Source organism: Astatotilapia calliptera, chromosome 4, assembly GCF_900246225.1.
Source record: "Astatotilapia calliptera chromosome 4, fAstCal1.2, whole genome shotgun sequence".
NCBI lineage: Eukaryota > Metazoa > Chordata > Actinopteri > Cichliformes > Cichlidae > Astatotilapia > Astatotilapia calliptera.
Genome location: NC_039305.1, coordinates 8,982,060 through 9,000,613, shown reverse-complemented (window position 1 = coordinate 9,000,613; position 18,554 = coordinate 8,982,060). Strand labels below are relative to the sequence as shown.

At 39.4% G+C, this 18,554-nt stretch overlaps 3 protein-coding genes across 5 annotated transcripts; 1 reads left to right on the top strand and 2 right to left on the bottom strand.

Moving 5' to 3' along the window:
- Nucleotides 1-253: 253 nt before the first annotated feature.
- Nucleotides 254-1,780, bottom strand: mrm2 (mitochondrial rRNA methyltransferase 2). 2 transcript variants are annotated; one of them, XM_026164450.1, is made up of 2 exons: nt 1,415-1,780; nt 254-696 (listed from the first exon to the last, which is right to left on the bottom strand). In XM_026164450.1, the coding sequence occupies exons 1-2, from the start codon at nt 1,713-1,715 to the stop codon at nt 266-268; spliced, it is 732 nt and encodes a 243-aa protein (XP_026020235.1). In that variant the 5' UTR covers nt 1,716-1,780; the 3' UTR covers nt 254-265. The 2 variants fall into 2 exon arrangements, with proteins under 2 accessions (XP_026020235.1, XP_026020236.1); XM_026164451.1 differs by having other exon boundaries at nt 1,427-1,780.
- A 1,166-nt stretch (nt 1,781-2,946) lies between these two features.
- On the top strand, nt 2,947-9,142 carry nudt1 (nudix (nucleoside diphosphate linked moiety X)-type motif 1). Its single transcript, XM_026164448.1, has 4 exons — nt 2,947-3,195; nt 3,306-3,462; nt 6,222-6,367; nt 8,896-9,142. Exons 2-4 carry the CDS (start codon nt 3,311-3,313, stop codon nt 9,066-9,068), a joined length of 471 nt encoding a protein of 156 aa, XP_026020233.1. The 5' UTR covers nt 2,947-3,195; nt 3,306-3,310; the 3' UTR covers nt 9,069-9,142.
- A 154-nt stretch (nt 9,143-9,296) lies between these two features.
- On the bottom strand, nt 9,297-17,888 carry snx8a (sorting nexin 8a). 2 transcript variants are annotated; one of them, XM_026164446.1, is made up of 14 exons: nt 17,644-17,888; nt 17,462-17,528; nt 16,628-16,755; nt 15,710-15,839; nt 14,756-14,946; nt 14,526-14,646; nt 13,860-13,996; nt 13,613-13,693; nt 13,348-13,508; nt 13,030-13,159; nt 12,866-12,934; nt 12,308-12,457; nt 10,911-11,060; nt 9,297-10,600 (listed from the first exon to the last, which is right to left on the bottom strand). In XM_026164446.1, the coding sequence occupies exons 2-14, from the start codon at nt 17,481-17,483 to the stop codon at nt 10,520-10,522; spliced, it is 1,551 nt and encodes a 516-aa protein (XP_026020231.1). In that variant the 5' UTR covers nt 17,484-17,528; nt 17,644-17,888; the 3' UTR covers nt 9,297-10,519. The 2 variants fall into 2 exon arrangements, with proteins under 2 accessions (XP_026020231.1, XP_026020232.1); XM_026164447.1 differs by lacking the exons at nt 15,710-15,839; nt 16,628-16,755 and having other exon boundaries at nt 17,644-17,886.
- Between the last annotated feature and the right edge of the window lie 666 nt (nt 17,889-18,554).

The window sequence follows — 18,554 nt, the reverse complement described above, 5'->3', positions numbered from 1 at the left end:
CAATAACTTCAGAGAAGCACTGCATTGGGCTCTTGAGGAATATCAAACTGATTCTTGCATAGGTTTACATATTACTGATTCACTGCTGCTGTGTTAAGTTTGCAGGGCTTAAAAGCCAGCATCACAGTGTTTAATGTGTTTGCTTCTGTGCCTGGAGCAGTCAGCCTTACCGATGCCTCAACAGTGCCATCTTTTGATGACAGCCACTAAGAGAGCCCCTTCGTCATGCTCAGACTGAACGGAGCACACACTCCATAATTAAACATCACTTTATTGGCCTTCTGTACATTCTAGCAAGGAAATATCGTTCAGCTGAGTCTTTTCTGCTGGAATCTGGCTTTAAAGTCCGAACACTACTGAACACACTTGAGAGCGTTTCCTGCAGTTTATGAGCAAGGATCCCGTCCCAGTATTTACAAAGAAGAGAACCCTGGGGCTGTAAAATTTTCTCAGCCAAGTCTATCAAAGACAAACACATTGTGATGAGTTTCTCGTGGTCCATCTCTCTGAAACCGCTGGCATTGGGTGCCATGTCGCTCAGGATGACATGAGCCTTGCCGTGGGGAAGAAGCTCCAACAGCTTGGCATGTGTGGCAGGGTCTGTGACATCGCAATTGGACAGGAAGTGAGCACCATCCAGAGGCGGTATGTTCAGCAAATCAATGCCAACAACCATACCACGAGGCAACTCTGGATCTAAGGTAATAGGAAAGATAGTGACTTTAATGTACAAGCTTATTTTTTCTGTTATTTAAGGCTGAGCTACAAGAAAGACAAGTCTGGATATAAAAGCCAGTCTATTTCCTTGCACGATCAACTAGAGAAGCAAGACAACTCATTTGATAATTATAATAACACATAATTATATCAAATTATAATAGCACATGTTCTATATTATCATCAATACACGTTTCTTTTGTGAATTTTCTGCTTTTATTAATGCATCTGCCATAGGCTTCAATAACTTTCAGCTTGGTAATACATCACAGTCTATCACATCTGCTTCTGTTTTTTGCAGAGCACTGCTTTTTGTTTGTGTGGTAAATGTAGTGCAGACTCTTCCCATCAATCTGCATCACTAGGAATAAACGCCGACATGATGGATATTAAGAGCAGCTTCGGTTTCTGAATGCTAATATTCAAACCACACTGCAGATATTTAAAAACGAAATCAATCAATATGACATTTTATGATGCCTATATAATCTTATTAGGAAAATTAGGCATGAGCCACAATACTTTACGCTTGGAAAACTACAGAACCGCTACGCAATAGGGAAAAATCGGACAAAATATTGTAAGGTTGGGCTCAAAGTCGTCCCTGACATACAGTCTTAGCAAAAGCACAAACTCTAGGTTAAACGTCGTAACAATCATATCATGGCGCCCCTCCCACAAACCTGTGTGATCTCACCTGTCCTCTCACCTGTCACACCTGAATTGACCCTCTGGACTGCCACCTGGCTCCAGGCTCCAGGAGCAGCTCCGCAGTCCACCACAGTGTATCCAGGTTGTAAGAGCCTGAACTTGTCATCTATCTCTAGAAGCTTGAAGGCGCTCCTGCATCGAAAGTTTTGGACCTGGGAAGCTTTGACATACGGGTCTTTAAGCTGCCGTCGGAGCCAGCGCTGCTCCGCTGGCGTCTTACCCTTCAGTTTCTTCATCAAACACAACGAGAAGTGCAGATATCTCCTCTGCAAGGAAAACATCCACATTGTTATTACATTGCGCAGTCACGTGTACCGCATGCTGAACTGCGCTTGCGTCGAAATACACGAGCCCCCCCTCCTCATTGGTTAAGGGCAAAATCGTTAGGTGCGTGCCTATATACGTCCCCTTACTGCAAAACATGTACACAACAAGTGTTCCTATCTGGGACAGATTGAAGCTAATGTGCCTAATTTATTTTTCCATTTGTTTTAAGTTTATACAATACTGAGAAATCCTAGGTCACATTTCTTTATTTATTTTTTTACTGTGTACAAAATCTTTTAATGTGTGGAAAACAGGCAGGCTATATTAAGCCAGACTCTTATTACAGTGCTGTAATATGTGCAGAAGGTGTGACACTGTCAAAGACAGACGAGGCCTCCCCTAATGGAATAGATTGCAGCATATGTAAAGCACAAATGCTTTCCAAAACGCTTTGGAGAGTTTGATTGGCGAATAACACATTGGCTCACCAAGGTCACCAATTCGATTCCACTCTCTTTGGGGGTTCTGTCAGGAAGAGCATCTGATGTAAAACTTTACCAAATCAAAACATATGGAGCTACCAGCTGAGGCAAGTACCATGACATCCAAGTACTCCAAGTACAGGAGACGAAGTGGCATTTCTTCATTTCCCCTGCAGTGATTTCACATTATGGAATGTTGTATGCTGTTAAATGTAGATTCAGTTGAGGGCCGGGAGACTGTCAGTAATGATCTTTACATGCAGATAGTTCTCCAGATTCTCTATAGTTCAGCCATTCATCCATTTTCCTTTATTTATTCAGTTGTTTATCTGGTTGGGTTTCTCTATAAACTTGTAATAATAATATGGGCCACAAAGATGATTTGTTGCAATTTTAGATTGGAAAATGTTCTTCAGTTTTTGAATGGTAAACTGAACCTTAAATTTTACAGATTTCAGATGGAATCTTTTTTTGTAAGGCATGACTAAAGTGCATTTAAGTATTATTGCTTTTCTTATTATTACTAATAGTCTATAGACTATTAGTAATAATAAGAAATGAAAGCAAGTAAATACGCTTCTAAGGCCTGGATGACTGAGAACCATCAGAGACATAACGAAGCTTTTAGAAGCAGTTTTTGTTATATTAACAAAATAAAAATAATCAATCAATAAATTACTGATAACCTCCATTTGTTGTTGGGTTATCGTGAGATAACACGTGCTGTAACTGCAGCATTAACCAGCTGCAGTTTCTAGTCGAACACATTTCATGGTAACCACGGTTAACCGATCTAGCAAGAAAGCGATGGACCCGGTGAGCTGAGTTTACGTCAATCGTACTCATCCACGCTCTTACGTATCAGCACATCACGTGACAACCGATCTGCAGCTGCACGCGGGAGTTGTTGAACTCAAAGTATACTGTTTTTATAAGCAGTTTTTCGTCTTTTTTCTTTCGGCCACCGCTGAGAAAAAAATTCCTTTTTTCAATACGCTAGCACAGTTTTACTTAGCAGGTAACCATGTTAGCACACAGCGGAGTGTGCAGCTGATTACGCTTACTGTGCAGCACAGTGGAGATGCATTGCGTTAGTTTAACATCAGATTTCTTTACCTCCACACTCAGGCGAGATGTTGAGCTCCAAGCTGCTGACCCTTGTGCTCATTGTCCAGCCGGGCAGAGTGCTACTGGGTATGAAGAAGAGGGGCTTTGGTGCTGGAAAGTGGAACGGGTTTGGGGGCAAAGTTCAGCCTGGAGAAACCATTGAGGACGCTGCTAGGAGGCAAGTTTAGTTGCGTTCGACATTTTTTATATTAAAAAAATAATAATTATAATAAAAATAGACTCACGATTTAAATGATTTTGAAATGAAGTGGTCTTAAGTGTGACGAAACTAATTGGGAAGCTACGATTCTCATGGGGACCAAAATTGGACAATAGAAGACTGGAAAAATGTCAAATGGTCTGAGTCTCAATTTTGACTGTGACACTCAGATCATGGGGTCAGAATTTGTTGTAAACTACAGGAAAGCATGGACCCATTCTGCCTTGTATCAGGGCAGTATTGGTTTAATGTGTGGGGATATTTTTTTGGCACCTTAGTACCAGCTGAACATCATCTAAATCATAGGTGTCAAACTCTGGCCCGCGGGCCAAATTTGGCCCGCAGCCTAATTACATTTGGCCCGCGAAGCCATACCAAATTACTATTAGAGCTGGCCTACTGGTATTATACAGCTAATATATATATTGGTTAGTATTAAGCTTTGCTTGTTCCACATTCAGTTTTTCAGCAAAACTTGTTTGAGTCCATAAGAAAAGATTCATTCTTATATCTGGAGGAATAAATATATTTCAATAAATATTAACGTTAGCCCGCGACTTTTTTCCAGTTTTGAATTTTGGCCCACTGTGTATTTGAGTTTGACACCCCTGATCTAAATTCTAATCATCTAAATGCTACCAGCCTACCTGAATATTGTTGATGACCATGTCCATCCATTTATGCACCACGGTGTGCTCATGTTCTAATGACTCCGTCCATCAGGATAATATGCTTCATCCCAAAGCTTAAATCATCTCAAACTATTTTCTTGAATCCCCACCACAGCACGTTTGGATGTGCAACTATGTTTTTTGTTTGTTTGTTTGTTTTTCTAGTTGGGTTTTTGTTTTTTGGGGGGGGGGCACAAATTTCTGCAAACACAAAGCATCTTTCAGGGTTTTACAGGTGTAATTTTTATAGCCCTTGTGGTTTTATCTAAAGTAGTTCTAAATCTAGTTTAATCAGTTTCGCAGTCCATATTATCACATCAATATCCACTTTGATATCTGCCAGGGTATCAATACACTTATAGCTTTAACATGAACCATTAAAAACATATGACAAAACATAACACTGGGTTTGGGATTTTAAGACGAAACTCTGTTTGTATGCAACAGCAAAGTACCAATGTTGTGCAAGGGTTAAGAAAACGACTGAAAAAGAGGGAGTTTGATATGTTTTGAGTACTCTGTAAGTGTGTGGGGGGAAACACATTAATGTGAAGTCTGGACAATCTGTGATCAATCATCTGCAGGAAATTTGTTTCAAAGCAAAGGAAGGAAACCCCCAAAAAGCTATCGGGCGAGTTCTCAAGCCGTTTTTCCTTAAACACGTAGTGAGACCAGCTTTGTGTTTAGGATATTTGGATGCAATGGGTAACAAGACTGAGTTAGAAACACTTAGTTCTTCATGTAATGGTCAGGTAAGGGCAATACTGAAAATCATCTTAACCCACTTCTCAATCCTAGCTTCACTCCTTCCATTTAATAAGTCCTGGTCAGTGAATAGGCCAACACCAATCAAAACATTTCTTTTAGTGAAGGGAACTTAAGGTTGTGTTTGGCTTGAGTACTGGGGACTAAAAAGCTAAAATGAGGACCCTTAGATAACGTGCTGTGACTGAGAATATTGCTAGACAAAAGAGCTTCTTTTAAAAAGTGTGATTGATTAAAGAAAAAGAAAAAGAGGAAAACTGCAGTTTGTAATTAATAGTCCTAATCATATAAATTAGTGTCTGTTAATATGTTGAGTGTAATGTATAATATTCTGTGAAAGGAACGTTAAAATTCACTTGCTGCTCTCATCTACCAGCAGCTTTTAATGTGGAGTGTTTTCTTGGATGCTGCTAATGCATAATTTTTGCAGTTGTTGGTTTTTTTTTTTTATGATTGGGATGAATCCCCTGAAAATAAAACAAAAAGAGCTACTGCATCGTTCCAGAAAATCTGAATTTTTTTTCAGTCTTTTAAAAGTCGTCATCCCTGCCCCTAACAGTTCTTATCTCTGAAGCTCTTGTGATGAGTAAGATATGTATCAAGTGTACCTTTACCAAGATTTAACATTCTGTAAATGAATGATGACACACACGGCTGCAGCTTTCCAGCCACCAGCCAAGCACATCATCAAAACAGGAACTGACAGGACCCAGTACAGACTCTTTATGCCGGCGAGGCGTGATTGCGGATGCCGCTCAGGTGCGTCCGCCTCCTCTGCAGCGGCACCGCAGACCACGCCCTGCCACACCTTCATAGAAAGCGACAAAGCTCTTATATTAATTTCTTCTCTGACGACACATTTTTATTAGAAAGCACGTCACATATTAGTGTATTAATGGTAAGTTCATGGTTAGTTACTTTTTAAATAAATATGGGAGAGAATAAAAGTACTACAAATTTGACATTCAGTCAACCTGAACATGCTATTTTGGCATATTTTACTACCCTCTGCAGTTTGCAACAACACTTTGACCCCGATCTCAATGTTCAGCCCACAAGCTCTTATCCAGACCTTTCACTCTCATACTAATTTTTTTTAATAATCTTAAAATGTTTTGTGTAGAGGGTAAAGCAAATGCCACAAATAGATTGTGTCCTAGAACCACCGATATCATTACTTTGCCATTTTTAGTTGCTTTTAGTGCCCGTGTGACGTCTACGGTGAGCTTATTTTTAAGACCCACGTAATTAATCATTTATTTGATGTTTTTTTCCTTTCAGAGAGCTGGAAGAAGAAAGTGGTCTCACGGTGGATGCACTCGACAAGATCGGAAATATCAAATTTGAATTTGTGGGAGAAACGCAGCTACTTGATGTCCATGTTTTCAGAGCCGACACATATAATGGAGAACCGACAGAATCCGATGGTATCACATCCGCTGCACCACACTGAAAAATGAAGAAATCCAGTGGTATCATAGTTTGAAAGTGGTTGAAATGAGAGGAAGGAGAGAGCTTGGGGTGGTGAATTTTAGTTCACTGTTGCCTATACGTTTCAGATAATGGTGTCCTATGAGAGGAGATGCAAAGATTGTTTGTTGCACAGTGCCTAACAGTTTGGCACGAAAATATTTTATATTTTAATATATTTATAATAAATATAATTGAGTCCTAATAACGTGATATAAACCATTTTTTGTAACTTACTGTTAAAGTGATGTTTGACCCAAACTTATATCAACAGTTCGTTTTTCATATCTGTCACATTTCTTATTGAAAATAATATTTTAAAGGTTTTATAAAATCAAATTTGTTGAATATGCAAATCCATCCACTTTGGTGACCCCTTAATAATAAGTGAGCAGCCGAAAGAAGCTTTTTAAATGGAGTTGAGTAGAAATGTTAAGTAGCAAGGAAAACTATAATATAGCTAATAATTGCGCAGTACTGGAGCAGATGTTCATAGTTAAGAGTTCTATGAAGTCTGTGAAAAGCATTTGACCTCCTCCTGACATCTTCAGGGGGCTTTGTTTTGCAGGCTCTTCTAGTTTTATATTTTTCCAGCAAAATTAAAAGTGAAACAAGCAGTCTGAGCAAAGCAATTGAAGCCAAATTCTTCTAATAACTAGAGTCAGGCGTCACTGGGGGGGTTTCATGGCGTTTGCGTTCCATGCAAGGTTTATGATAGCAAGAATAGGAATAGGCGTGATGTGCAAGCACTTTGTGGTTTTTGATTTGCACTACTCGGTCCTCCCTAGCAGGGAGGACCGAGTAGTGCAAATCAAAGGTAAGGTACAATAACTTACAGCAGACAGAAGATTGGAGTGTGTGTTCAAAGCAGAAGGTTACAATAAAGGTTTGATTTTAGTGATGTTTCTTATTTGAAAGAAATGAGTACATGAGGCTAGAGAGCTGAGGTTCAAAATTCAAATGCTGGTCAAAATAACTGCAAAACTCCTCACAGATTATTTGATGTTGCAGGGCTAATGACCGATCTCCTTAAAGAAGCTGTCAGGCCTGAACACATGGGCCTCAGTTTTGAGATACTTAAAGACACTCAGTCGGTAATGACAGTGAAAACTGGTTGATAGGTGTAATAGGAAAGTATAGCTACATATTATCAGATGAGCAGCAGTAAGAAATATGAGATCTCTAAAACATGAAATATGTAATGAAAGCAGAAATGGTACAAGGGTGGAGCTTTGAGAGATGTCACATGGGAAAAGAGAAGATAAAGACAAAGTTATTATGAATTTTGAAGTCTCTGTCAAATAACTATTATTAAATTTGAGAGCAGTGCCAGAAATACCAGATCAATAATATGTTTGTTGGTTTGGTCTGGTCACTGGTATACTTTTTTTAAGTACAATGTCCCTCAACCAGCTGAAAAAGCTGAAAAAGCTGGTAAGCAGTAGTTTTGCGAGTTATTTTAGAAATTAGTAGAAGTCTGGAAACGGGTCTGCAATTGTCTAAACCAGTCGTATCCTGTGTTGGATTTTGTTTGACTATTTGACTGTTTTGTGTGAGATACACAGAAGTAGGAGCGTGTGTAGTATATTTGTGAAGTGGAAAGAAAAATCTATAATTGTGCTCTCAGTGGTAAAGATTGTAAATAAACAAAGAAGAGTTGATGCCCTTAGCAGGAAGAACTTGCAAGGATGTCTTTCCAGGCAATTTAGCCAAGGTCAGCAAGGTGAAGTCTGGAGGCGCTCGGCAAACCTCAGCTCCTCGAGCGTTCAGGCATTAGCAGTGAACCAAAGAGTCTGGAGGGTAAAAGAAGTCAAACAGTCAGGAGGTGAAGTAATAAGTAGAGGGAAAAAAGCTTAACTGAAATGTGGTGAAGTTAAGGGAAATTGTGTAATGTGGTTTTAACACTGATTTAACAAGACAGAAATTAAAGTTGGAAAATACTAATAACCAATTGGGGGATTAATTAAGTATGAGGTTTGTTTAGTCAAGAATAGTCTAGTCAAGCCATTAAATTAAAAAAAAAAATAAAGATCCAACCATTTCTATCATCTTCTTAAGGTTAAGAAAGAATGAATGAATATGGTGGAGTTTTTTCTCTCTAATCTTTGACTAGAAAAATTCTAAAAAGAGTAATTTTAGTGACAATAATTATTTCAGCACACTTATGAGCGTTTTAAGGCACATCAAATAACATTAAGTGTTTGATTTTAACAGCTTATCATATAAAAGTTTTGTTTTGTATAAAACAGATAAGATAAGGCAGGAAATGAGTGCAAGTGTTATCTGCACTACTGTAATACAGATGTCTGTTGTCTACTTAGGATTGAGGTCCTAAAGCAACTTGAATTGATTTAATAATAATTCTCTCCATTCTCTGGACAGTAACTAAGAAATGACAGTGAAAAGGCAGATGATATCTGAAGGCAGATGATAAAATGCTATTTCATTCTCCGGAGGTCTAATTATTTTTTCTTTTGTTTTCTAGAAATGAGGCCCCAGTGGTTCGAACGTGACAAAATTCCTTTCAGTCAGATGTGGGCCGATGATATACTGTGGTTCCCTCTGATGCTGCAGAAGAAGAAATTTGTTGGATACTTCAAGTTTCAGGGTCACGATGTGATTCTCAGCCACACGCTGGAAGAAGTGGAGGAGCTCTGAAGGGAAATAATCGAGCTGTTACTGGTGGCATTTACATCAGGGACCAATATAAAACCTGTGAGAAATACCAGGAATAATCCAACGGCTGTTTTGTGTCATTATGCGGAGGAAACGAAGATATCCTGTGGAAGGTTTACATGTTACGCAGCTGTAACACAATTAGAAACCTTTTTATTTCTTTACAGGGATTTTTCCCCATGAAAATCAAAGCAGCACTACACTGAAAGAAAACATCCATACTCTCATTTTATTTTTAGAGTATCTGATTCAACACAATTCAGGAAGCACCTCTTTAGTGGAATATTTACAGTATATACAGTTCTGAATTCATTAGGTTTCATATTCTGTGCAGCACGTTTCCAAAATTAAGGCGATTACTAAAATAATTGTTTCATACTGTATGGGAGTTTCTTCATAAAATACATGTTTAAACCAGTTCATTTGCAATTTGGAACATAGCTTCTTTAACATGAACCCCAAATTGCACCTTTGTTACATATATTTGAGTAAAGTATATTCTCTGTTATATGTGTGTACAAAAAACCAAAAATGTACATAATTTTAGAAAAGTACAAAGTCAGACAGTGAATGAGAAGAAAATCCAGCAAAATTCAGACATTTTTGTCCGGATAATAATACATCTGTTGGCTGATGTGCGCAAAAATCTTCTTAAAAAAATTAAAAGTGATGATTGTTAAATTGGGGTGATGCAGGAGTCCTGCTTTTATGTACAGCAAAGGAGTGTATTTAGGCAGCTTTGTCTTTGGTAGTAAATCAATAGCTTATAGTGTTATTATTGACATTATGTCACTAGTGCCAGACATTATCCTTTCATAGATCTCACCTCTGCCCTTCATATTATCCTACAGTTTAAGGTCAGATGTTTGAAATAGCTTATAAAATAAAAACTGGGACGCTTGCAAATACTTCAGGCAGCGAAAACTCTTGTTGTAAAAAAAACAAAAAGCAGGAAAAGTATGCCAATACACATCCCTACGAACTAACATTTATAAAATAAAATAATATACTGGTTCAATGTTATTAAGCAAGAACATTAAGGTTTTTAATAGTCCCACCCTTTAATAAAGTCAGCCTTTCTGTCCTTTACTACTTATTTCATCTTAGTGTGGAAAATTTAAATATCACATACAGGTGCTTTAACTAAAGCAGAAATTAATGCACCAGCCTTGTATCCGTTGTAAAATAACACTTCATAGGATTTTCCTGACATGTTCAAATAATTATAAAAAGTTAATGGTGAACTGGACTTTACGCAGAAGCAGAGCATAAAGTGTTTTACGAGCCAGCTGTTCCATGCAGGTGATATGGCCAATGATCAGACAAAACAAAACTGAATGAAAAAGCTCTGCTCCCCCCCTTTAGCATTATTTTGTAGTTTGTAATCCTCAGTGGCTGTGTTTTTCCTTTTTCATCTCATGTACATTTAGGTTTCAGATGGAGTGTTTCAGTCCATTGTTACCGCTGAAGAGACACCCAAGCTTTGGCTGCAATTCACTCCACACCTCCCCCATCTAAAAAGAAAGGGAAAACAATAGTGTATTTTACTGCACAGAATATATTGCTCAATAGTTTCCAGCTTTAAAAAAAAAAAAAGAAGCATTCAAGTACTTGAACCACAGAAACTGAAAACCAGCGATCAGAAGGAAGTACATAACCATTACTGCTTTGCTTGGTTTCTAATCCCAGATGAAAAAGTTCGGTCTGTTCAGCTGTACCATCCATCAGTTTCAGTAGCCAATTTAAAACTTATTTGACCTTCCTGGAGTGGTGTCGCCATAAAGGCGGATCTGTAGAAAAGTTATTTTCAAAAAACTGTCTCACCTCTCGGTGTCCTTGGACCTGGGAGTTAACAAAAGATCCGAGAATGTGCGAGGTAATCGGAAGGTAAGTGAAGATAAGCTGTGTTTCTTGATGAAGGCAGAATAGGGAGAAGTAGTTACGCAGCTCCATGGTCTGGATGGCATTTTCTTGCTGTTATTAGAATAAACATACAGTAAGATGTCTTTACCGTTTATTAAAGGATGGGAATGATTAGAAATAAAACACTTTATATAGAGTAAGCATTGTCTATTTTCATATGTACAAGTGTTGGTACTAAATAAGGAAAAAAAATAAAACATGATGAAGCTCTACTCTCATTGCCAAAACAAGAAGCACACAAATTATTCAATTACATTTAAAAGATTCTATAGGATTTAAAATTTTCCATTTTGTGTTGTCACGTCAACACTGCAATTACCTTTCATCATTCATTTATGACTGTTGTACATAATAATACATATCTCACATATCAGTCAACTAATAATCTCTGTTTTTAGAGAGCATTATATGCATTGATGGGACACTTTATGTATATTTTGTCTGCATAACCATCTCCAGGGTTTACAGAGAATGGCTTGAAAATGCTTTGTTAATGACAGAGGTCAGAGTGGAATGGCCAGGCTGCTTCGATCTGATAGGAAAGCAACAGAAAAATAAATAAAAAGTAGCAAAAGAGCGTCTCTGAATGCACAACACATCTAACCTTGAAGCAGAAGGGCTACAACAGTCAAAGACCACACTAGATACCATTTCTGTCAGCTAAGAACAAGAAGCCGAGTCTACAAATTCACACAGATTCACCAAAACTGGACAACTGGAAACTGATGAGTCTTGATGTCTGCTGTGAGATTCAGATTGTAAGGTCAGAATTTGGTGTAAACATTATGAAGGCATGGATCCACCCTGTTTCGTTCAGGCTGGTGATAGTGATGTAGAAACACGGGGATATTTTCTTTGCATACTTCAGGTGCTTTTGTACCAGTTAAGTGTTTAAACAGTCTATTGAGGAGTATGCCTGTCCCTTTATGACCACATTGTCCCCATCTTCTGATGGCCATTTTCAGCAGGTTAACATGACAATGTGTTCACTGTACTCGAATGGCCTTCATAGTCAATACATCTCAATCTAATAGAGCACCATTGGGATGTAGTGGAACAGGATAATGTGCAGCTGACAAATTTCTCTCATCCCAACATTTATTTTTTATTTTTTTTAATGGCTCACAAGGCTATAGCTCCATTCATATGCAAACCCACACAATTATACGGTCAGTGTGTGTGTTTTCAGGGCACATGTTACTTTTATATGAACTTCAGTCACTGTAGAATTTTACTTTTAAAGCAATAAAGAAGTTCACACTCTAAAGGCTCACAAAAAGAGAAGATGAAATGATCACCTGAACAATTCGCGATTCCAGCTGCTCCACAGATGCCTGCTCTTTGTGCTGCACAGTGGCACTCATCATCTGCCTCTTCATCACACTGTACTTGTGCAATGCTTTCTGGTGCTCATGGAGGACGCCCTTCTCATGCCGCTCACAGAGATCCTTGAGAAACAAAGTACTTCTTTATTTGACTACAAATTGTAGGGAAACACGCTGTGCTGCACATAGCAACCAGGGGTAATGGAAGAACTTTATGCATGTTGTTTTTTGGTTAATAGATTTGATAGACGCTGTGGAAAATGATTTCTTGTTAACCCACCAGCTGCTTTGCAAAATCAAAAAAATTCCACCCACGAATAAAAACAGCAATTTCAATGGAGTGAGGTTAAAACAGTCCATTACATAATAGTCTGACTTTGGTTACTAAATGCACTTCAATTTAAATTTACAAATATTTATTGTGCTTCTATCAGAAAACAGCAGGCAGAACAAAAGTAACTGCCACACAAAAGGTTGAGGATCCCCTGGAGGTGGAGTGAAAGGCGAGAACCAAAAGTGAAACTCACTCACCCTGTACGACTGCAGCAAATCCAGGAAAAGATTCAATTTTTCCACAACATCATCTTCTTCTCGCCGGCCCTGAGGACATTAACAAAACAACATTTATTACCCAGTGCCAGTTTTGGACAAACACAGCAGAGCAGGTGGTGAAGATGAAAGACTGAGGGCTGTACCTGCTGAGCAGCTTTGTCAGACAGCACAGCAAACTCCACAGAAAGGCTCTTCAGCGACTGGCGCAGGGTCCCCCAGGTGCTTTGTGAAGAGGCCAAGGAGGGAAGAGGCGAGGCATCTGAGCCCAGTGTACTGCAGAAAATACAATATTACAGAGGGAGAAAGTAATATTGTGGTGTGCTAGCTGCCAAACTCATTTCAAGTTAACAACCAGGAACAGAATCACAGATAACACTGAGGATTTGAACCTTATTACCAAAAACTCCAATACCTGCGGATACTACAGAAAGATTAAGTTTATACCCGTAATAATAAAATACCTGAGCTCTTTGCCAAACATGAGGAGATCAGATGCATTGTCCTTAGAGCGCTCCACCATTTTCTCAGCTCTGTCCCGCAGCCTCTGGAAGCTGTTGTGGATATTTCTAATCATCTCTCTGCTTGTCGAAAACTGAGCCTGAATGTCAGCTGGGAGATATTCCTGTAACGCAAGCGAGGCAAAGCTCTTTTGTGCCGTCTGAATCTTTAAAAGCAGGCGATTCTTTATGAGAAAAGTACAACTGGAGTCATCAGCCATGTGCAAACCTTTGCCTGAGTTGCGATTCTGTTAATCATGAACTCGTCACCCGTTTTCTTACAAGTGTCACGCAGCCTAGACTGAACATCCTGTGTGGGAAGAGGAGGGTGAGGAGGTCAGAGTTTGGGGGGGGGGGACGACGACACAGATTAGCTAAAACAGGATGCATTGCACTGTCAGTCATCATGACCATAATGCTTACTGTGCAACAGCCAGCACAAAAGAAACAGGGAGTAAGTTAAAGAAACGACATACAGAGCCACTGAAAGTGAGGAAGGTCTTGACCAGCTCATCCTCTGAGAAGAAAGGATGTCGAGCCACCAAGTTAAGAAATCTGCCAAGGCCACGTCTCCTCCCCTCAATGAACTCCCGCTCGGAGAGCGAGGTCAGGACTGTGGACAGACGCAGCAGAGAGCAAACACGATGAGCAGTTTGACCAGGAGTGTTAGCACTGACAGAGAGGGGTGTTCGGGGTATAAAAGGGGGCAAACTTTAGCTTAAACTTGAAGTCCATGTCAATTTACTCAAAAACCATAAATGGAGAACTCTTCCGATGTTATGCATCAAAAAGCACCAATGGTGGAAAGGTTGATTTGCATATGATGATGCATTTTTTTAAAATATTCTACAGTTGATTAAGACGTAAGGGAGTCTGTGTCTAACCAAGCGTGTTTGTGAGGATTCATCAGTGCATAAGAATCTACATAAAGAGGAAACAGCTGGATTTTTACACATCACTAGTTTCTTTATTCTTATTATTTATTCTTTACCCGCCAAACTGCTTGGCTACGTGTTTGTCAACCATTCTGTCGAGAGTATACACCCAAATAATCTCCAAACAAATCTGAAGTAACAGACATGTTCAGCTAAAAAAAATAAACTGTAAAATGATTCGATGCAGAAACAAAGACCCTGACCTACCTCCTTTTAACATCCTTTTAGGTGGCAAAGCTGGCACGACTCTGTAGGCAAATCTCTGAAGCAAAACCTCGTGGAAGACATCAAAGTCGCTATAACGCCGGTAAACTGATATCTTATAACGCTGAATAAAACAAAAAGACAAGAAAATTTAAGAGAAAGAGTAATAGTGTAGTAGTTCACATAGTGTTCTAGACCATTGTAACACACATATTTAATGTATCAGGTTTTACCTGGCTGGTGACCTGGTACTCCACATGTTTGAGGAACAGGCCTTTCTTCTCAGGAATGAGCTCCACCTGGACCGTGTCTTTCCCCAGAAGCTCGTCCAGCGTCTGCGACAATGTCAGCACGTCGTCCTGAGCCGGCTGCATCCTCAGCGTGCTCAGGTCCCTCGGCTCCCCGAGCTGAGGTTTCGGTAACTCTGACAACCACACAGCAACAACCAAGATCCAATATTTGTTTTCCGTGATTGAATCAATGAATCTAGAGAGAAGTGAATTTCCCAACTGCGAGGAATGCCGATGTTAAAACCAAGACTACGTGTTTCCCTCTGTTTGTCTCCTGCTAGCCCAGTATTGTGTGTAGCATTCATGTGATCTGCTTTTCATTTCTTCTAGGACATTCCAGGAAGAACGTGAATTGAATGTAATGTACTCCCACAAATGCATAAGACTCATTCTGGAGCTGACAAGGAAGTGGCATGCAGCAAGCTGCCACACTGGCCACACCTGAAATAACAGAGAGAGCCTTAAATAATCACAGAAGGTCGGGGATGGATCTAACTCAAGCCAGCATAATGGCTACCTCAATGAAAACCATAAAAACCTCTCCCCCTGTCATCTTCCCTCTGTGGGGCTAGTGAAAGAATGCAACACTTAAATATAGCAAAGTCTTCCCTACCAAAATAAAATAAAACTAAATGAAGCCACGTGAGGCAAGTGAAATGAATATTTTATGCAGTTGGTACTTTTCAGTTTAGAGCTGTCATTTAAAAAAAAACAAACTTCTATTTAAAAGTGAAACCTTACATCTACATGGTCAATAAAAAGAGCGACATTTGTATCTTTGCAAATGATTTATCCTGACAGCAGAGGAAATGCTGGCGTTGCCGTTTTACACACTGAAGACTTTCCAAACTACTCATTAAGTAAAACATTTACTACACTGCTGTCACTGTCCCCTACCTAGTATGCAGTTCTCCAAGAGTTTGGGACTCGGTTGCTTGCCCTGCTGAGCGAGAGCAATCAAAGCGAGTGCTTTATAGAGTGATAATTTGCTCAGGAATCCATCGGAGGAGTCAAGATGCTCAGCAATCTGAAGAGAACAAAGACAATATGGCCTCAGGGTCACAATCTTACAGTCTGACAACCAAATTCAAATGTGGTTTGCATTCCTTTTGCGAAAAGTGCGCAGTATACACAAAGGCAATGATATGCAATGAGGTCAGGGAAGGGGAAATGGGAAACCTGCAGACATTGTAACTTCAGAGGAATTTCATATTGTGGATGTGTTGTACATCTCAGCATTAATGCAAACAAAAACCACGGGGCTACACCGCTATGTATTCAATGCCTACAAGCCAACAATACTTCCTGCTGATAAGATATTCATCCCACTATCATTTGTCTCAACCACTCCTCCAACTCAGGGTGACAGGGGCACTGGAGCCTATCTCACAGTGGCGACCTGATAAAATATTATGTCTTTATCTACTCTGTCTGCATTTGCTAACACTAACTCACAAAGCATCCCTTATCAAAATTAAAGTGAACAGTTGAGCAAAAATGTGGCATAGCAGCCCATTTAATTTATTAAATTGTCTCTTTGACTAAAGGCTTCAATTCACCAGTCTGTAATCCTTTTCTATGCCAGCCTCATGTCACTATAAAACTGTGAGTGCATGTGTCACATTGGTAATATGCAAAAAATAGGGATGAGTCAATGGGATATTCCTCTATTATTTCGGTTCAGTGTGGGCTGTATAGTCCATTACAGTAGGCTGCTTTGGGCCAGTGCCGGTTAATAAGTAAAAGTTACAGTTTTAGATAACAATGCAGTCTCTACCTGTCGCAGCATGAATGCTTTAAATGTGGACCCCGCACCTGGTTTAAGACCACCTTGGAGAGATCGGTCCTTTGGAGCAGCCGCTGAAAAACCTCAACCTGCACTCTCTCATCTGTCCTACAGCGGATGGCCTCATGCACTTCCCTGTAATAGGCAGGAACTGAGCCTAAAAGAGGAACAACACCTACATAGCATCACAACTGCCCAAATATGAGAAATATGCCATCATTATAATGAAGTGGTAACCAGTGCAGGGGTCACGAGAAACTAATTTTATGAAACTACAGGATTTATTTCCTACCTCGTGGTTTTATATTACCCCTCATAGAAATTACAGGCTACTGTGTTGCCTTGAATCTTTTAAGGCATCCAAAAAACAGACAAAAAAACAAACAAACAAGAAAGAAAGAAAAAACATCGGGAATTATTATATTAACAACTTCAGTTTTAGAGCAGTGCGGACTAGATAAGATTAATACAGCTCAGATAAGATCACTACGGGGTTTTTAGGTATTTCAGTGGACAAGGGAAAGTTTTCCAAATGGAAGTAAAACAGCTCCCAAACTAAGTAGCACTGTTCACCGCTTACATAACCTTTACCGGGAAAAATCACCAAGACTGTAGCTTTACTGGTATCAAGAAAGCATCAACTGGTGAGATAAAACGCGCACATGACGGCTTTTCAAAAGAAGATTGATTCCGATCGTAATGTTGCCTACTCAGAAATTCTCATAGCGATTTTAGTTGGCAGGAATATTCACACTTTAAACTTTTCCGACATCGCAACGTCGAGAAAAATAAATAAATCCAATGTGGAAATCATTTGGCGATACTGTCATAAAAAGGACTTTTAAGAAGTTTTGGCACTCTACCTTCACTGATCTCTCCTGCCATGGTTCAGTCTGTCATGTGAGCACGGGAGCACCTCCATGTGATTTCCTGAAGAAAAGAAAAAAAACATGCAATTTATTTCTTAAAGTTGTAGCGATCGCTGGCGCAAGTCCGAGCCCAGAGATGAATAATCCACATGAATTAAGTGCAGTAATTTACTTACAGCCACAGTTAATCACCAATTGTGCCTTTAAACTGCATTAATCCGAACCAAGAAACGGATCTGGGGTGTGAAGAAGCGATTTATGAAGCTCCCAACTCTGTGAGACCGAGGTTTATCAGACTTGCAATGGGGGAAAATGTCTCGAAGGGGGATATTTATTTCATGGTTTCACTTGGGAGGTTTAATTTTAGTTTATTCTCTGTTCCTCATTCTTTAAACTTGTCTGCATGAGCAATGGTGCCTTCACGTGCTCCTTCTATATTTTAGCTTGAGGGATAACAAGATCCACAGGCAGAGAGTTTAATTGACGTGATCGTTGTTGCTGTACACATAACCGCACTGTTTTTAGCTGTATTATCTTTACGTGTTGTTGTTGTTTTGTCGTAGATATCAACAATAAAGCAGAAAGAGAATAGAAACATGAAACAAAATAAACAGAAAACACTCTCAGATTATCAATACACATTATTTTCAGGAATAATGTGCAAAAGGCTTGAGCCACACTTATTTCATTATATTTTGTTAGAAATATGAAATACAAATTGTAACCGTGCTTGCCGAATACTATAAGCTTGAAAGTCAGTGTTTTTGGCACGACTACCTTCATTATTTAATACAGCCTGAAGTCTCTTATGGTTAGACTTTACTGTAATTTTTTATTGTAAAAGCATTTTTCAAGAATACTTCTCCAGGCTTCTTAAAGGATATTCAAAGCTCTTCTCTGGATGTTGGCTGCCTGTTGTTTCTTTCTTTGTCAGTAATGTTGGATCCAAGCTCTGGGGAGGCTAATCCATGACTAATAGTGTCCCACTGTGGGTTTGGGAGTCTTTTTTCTGTCCAAGTATGCTTTTACTCCCGTGGCATCATGTTTGGGTTCATCGGCATCATGACAATTGAAGCTGTTATCAGTC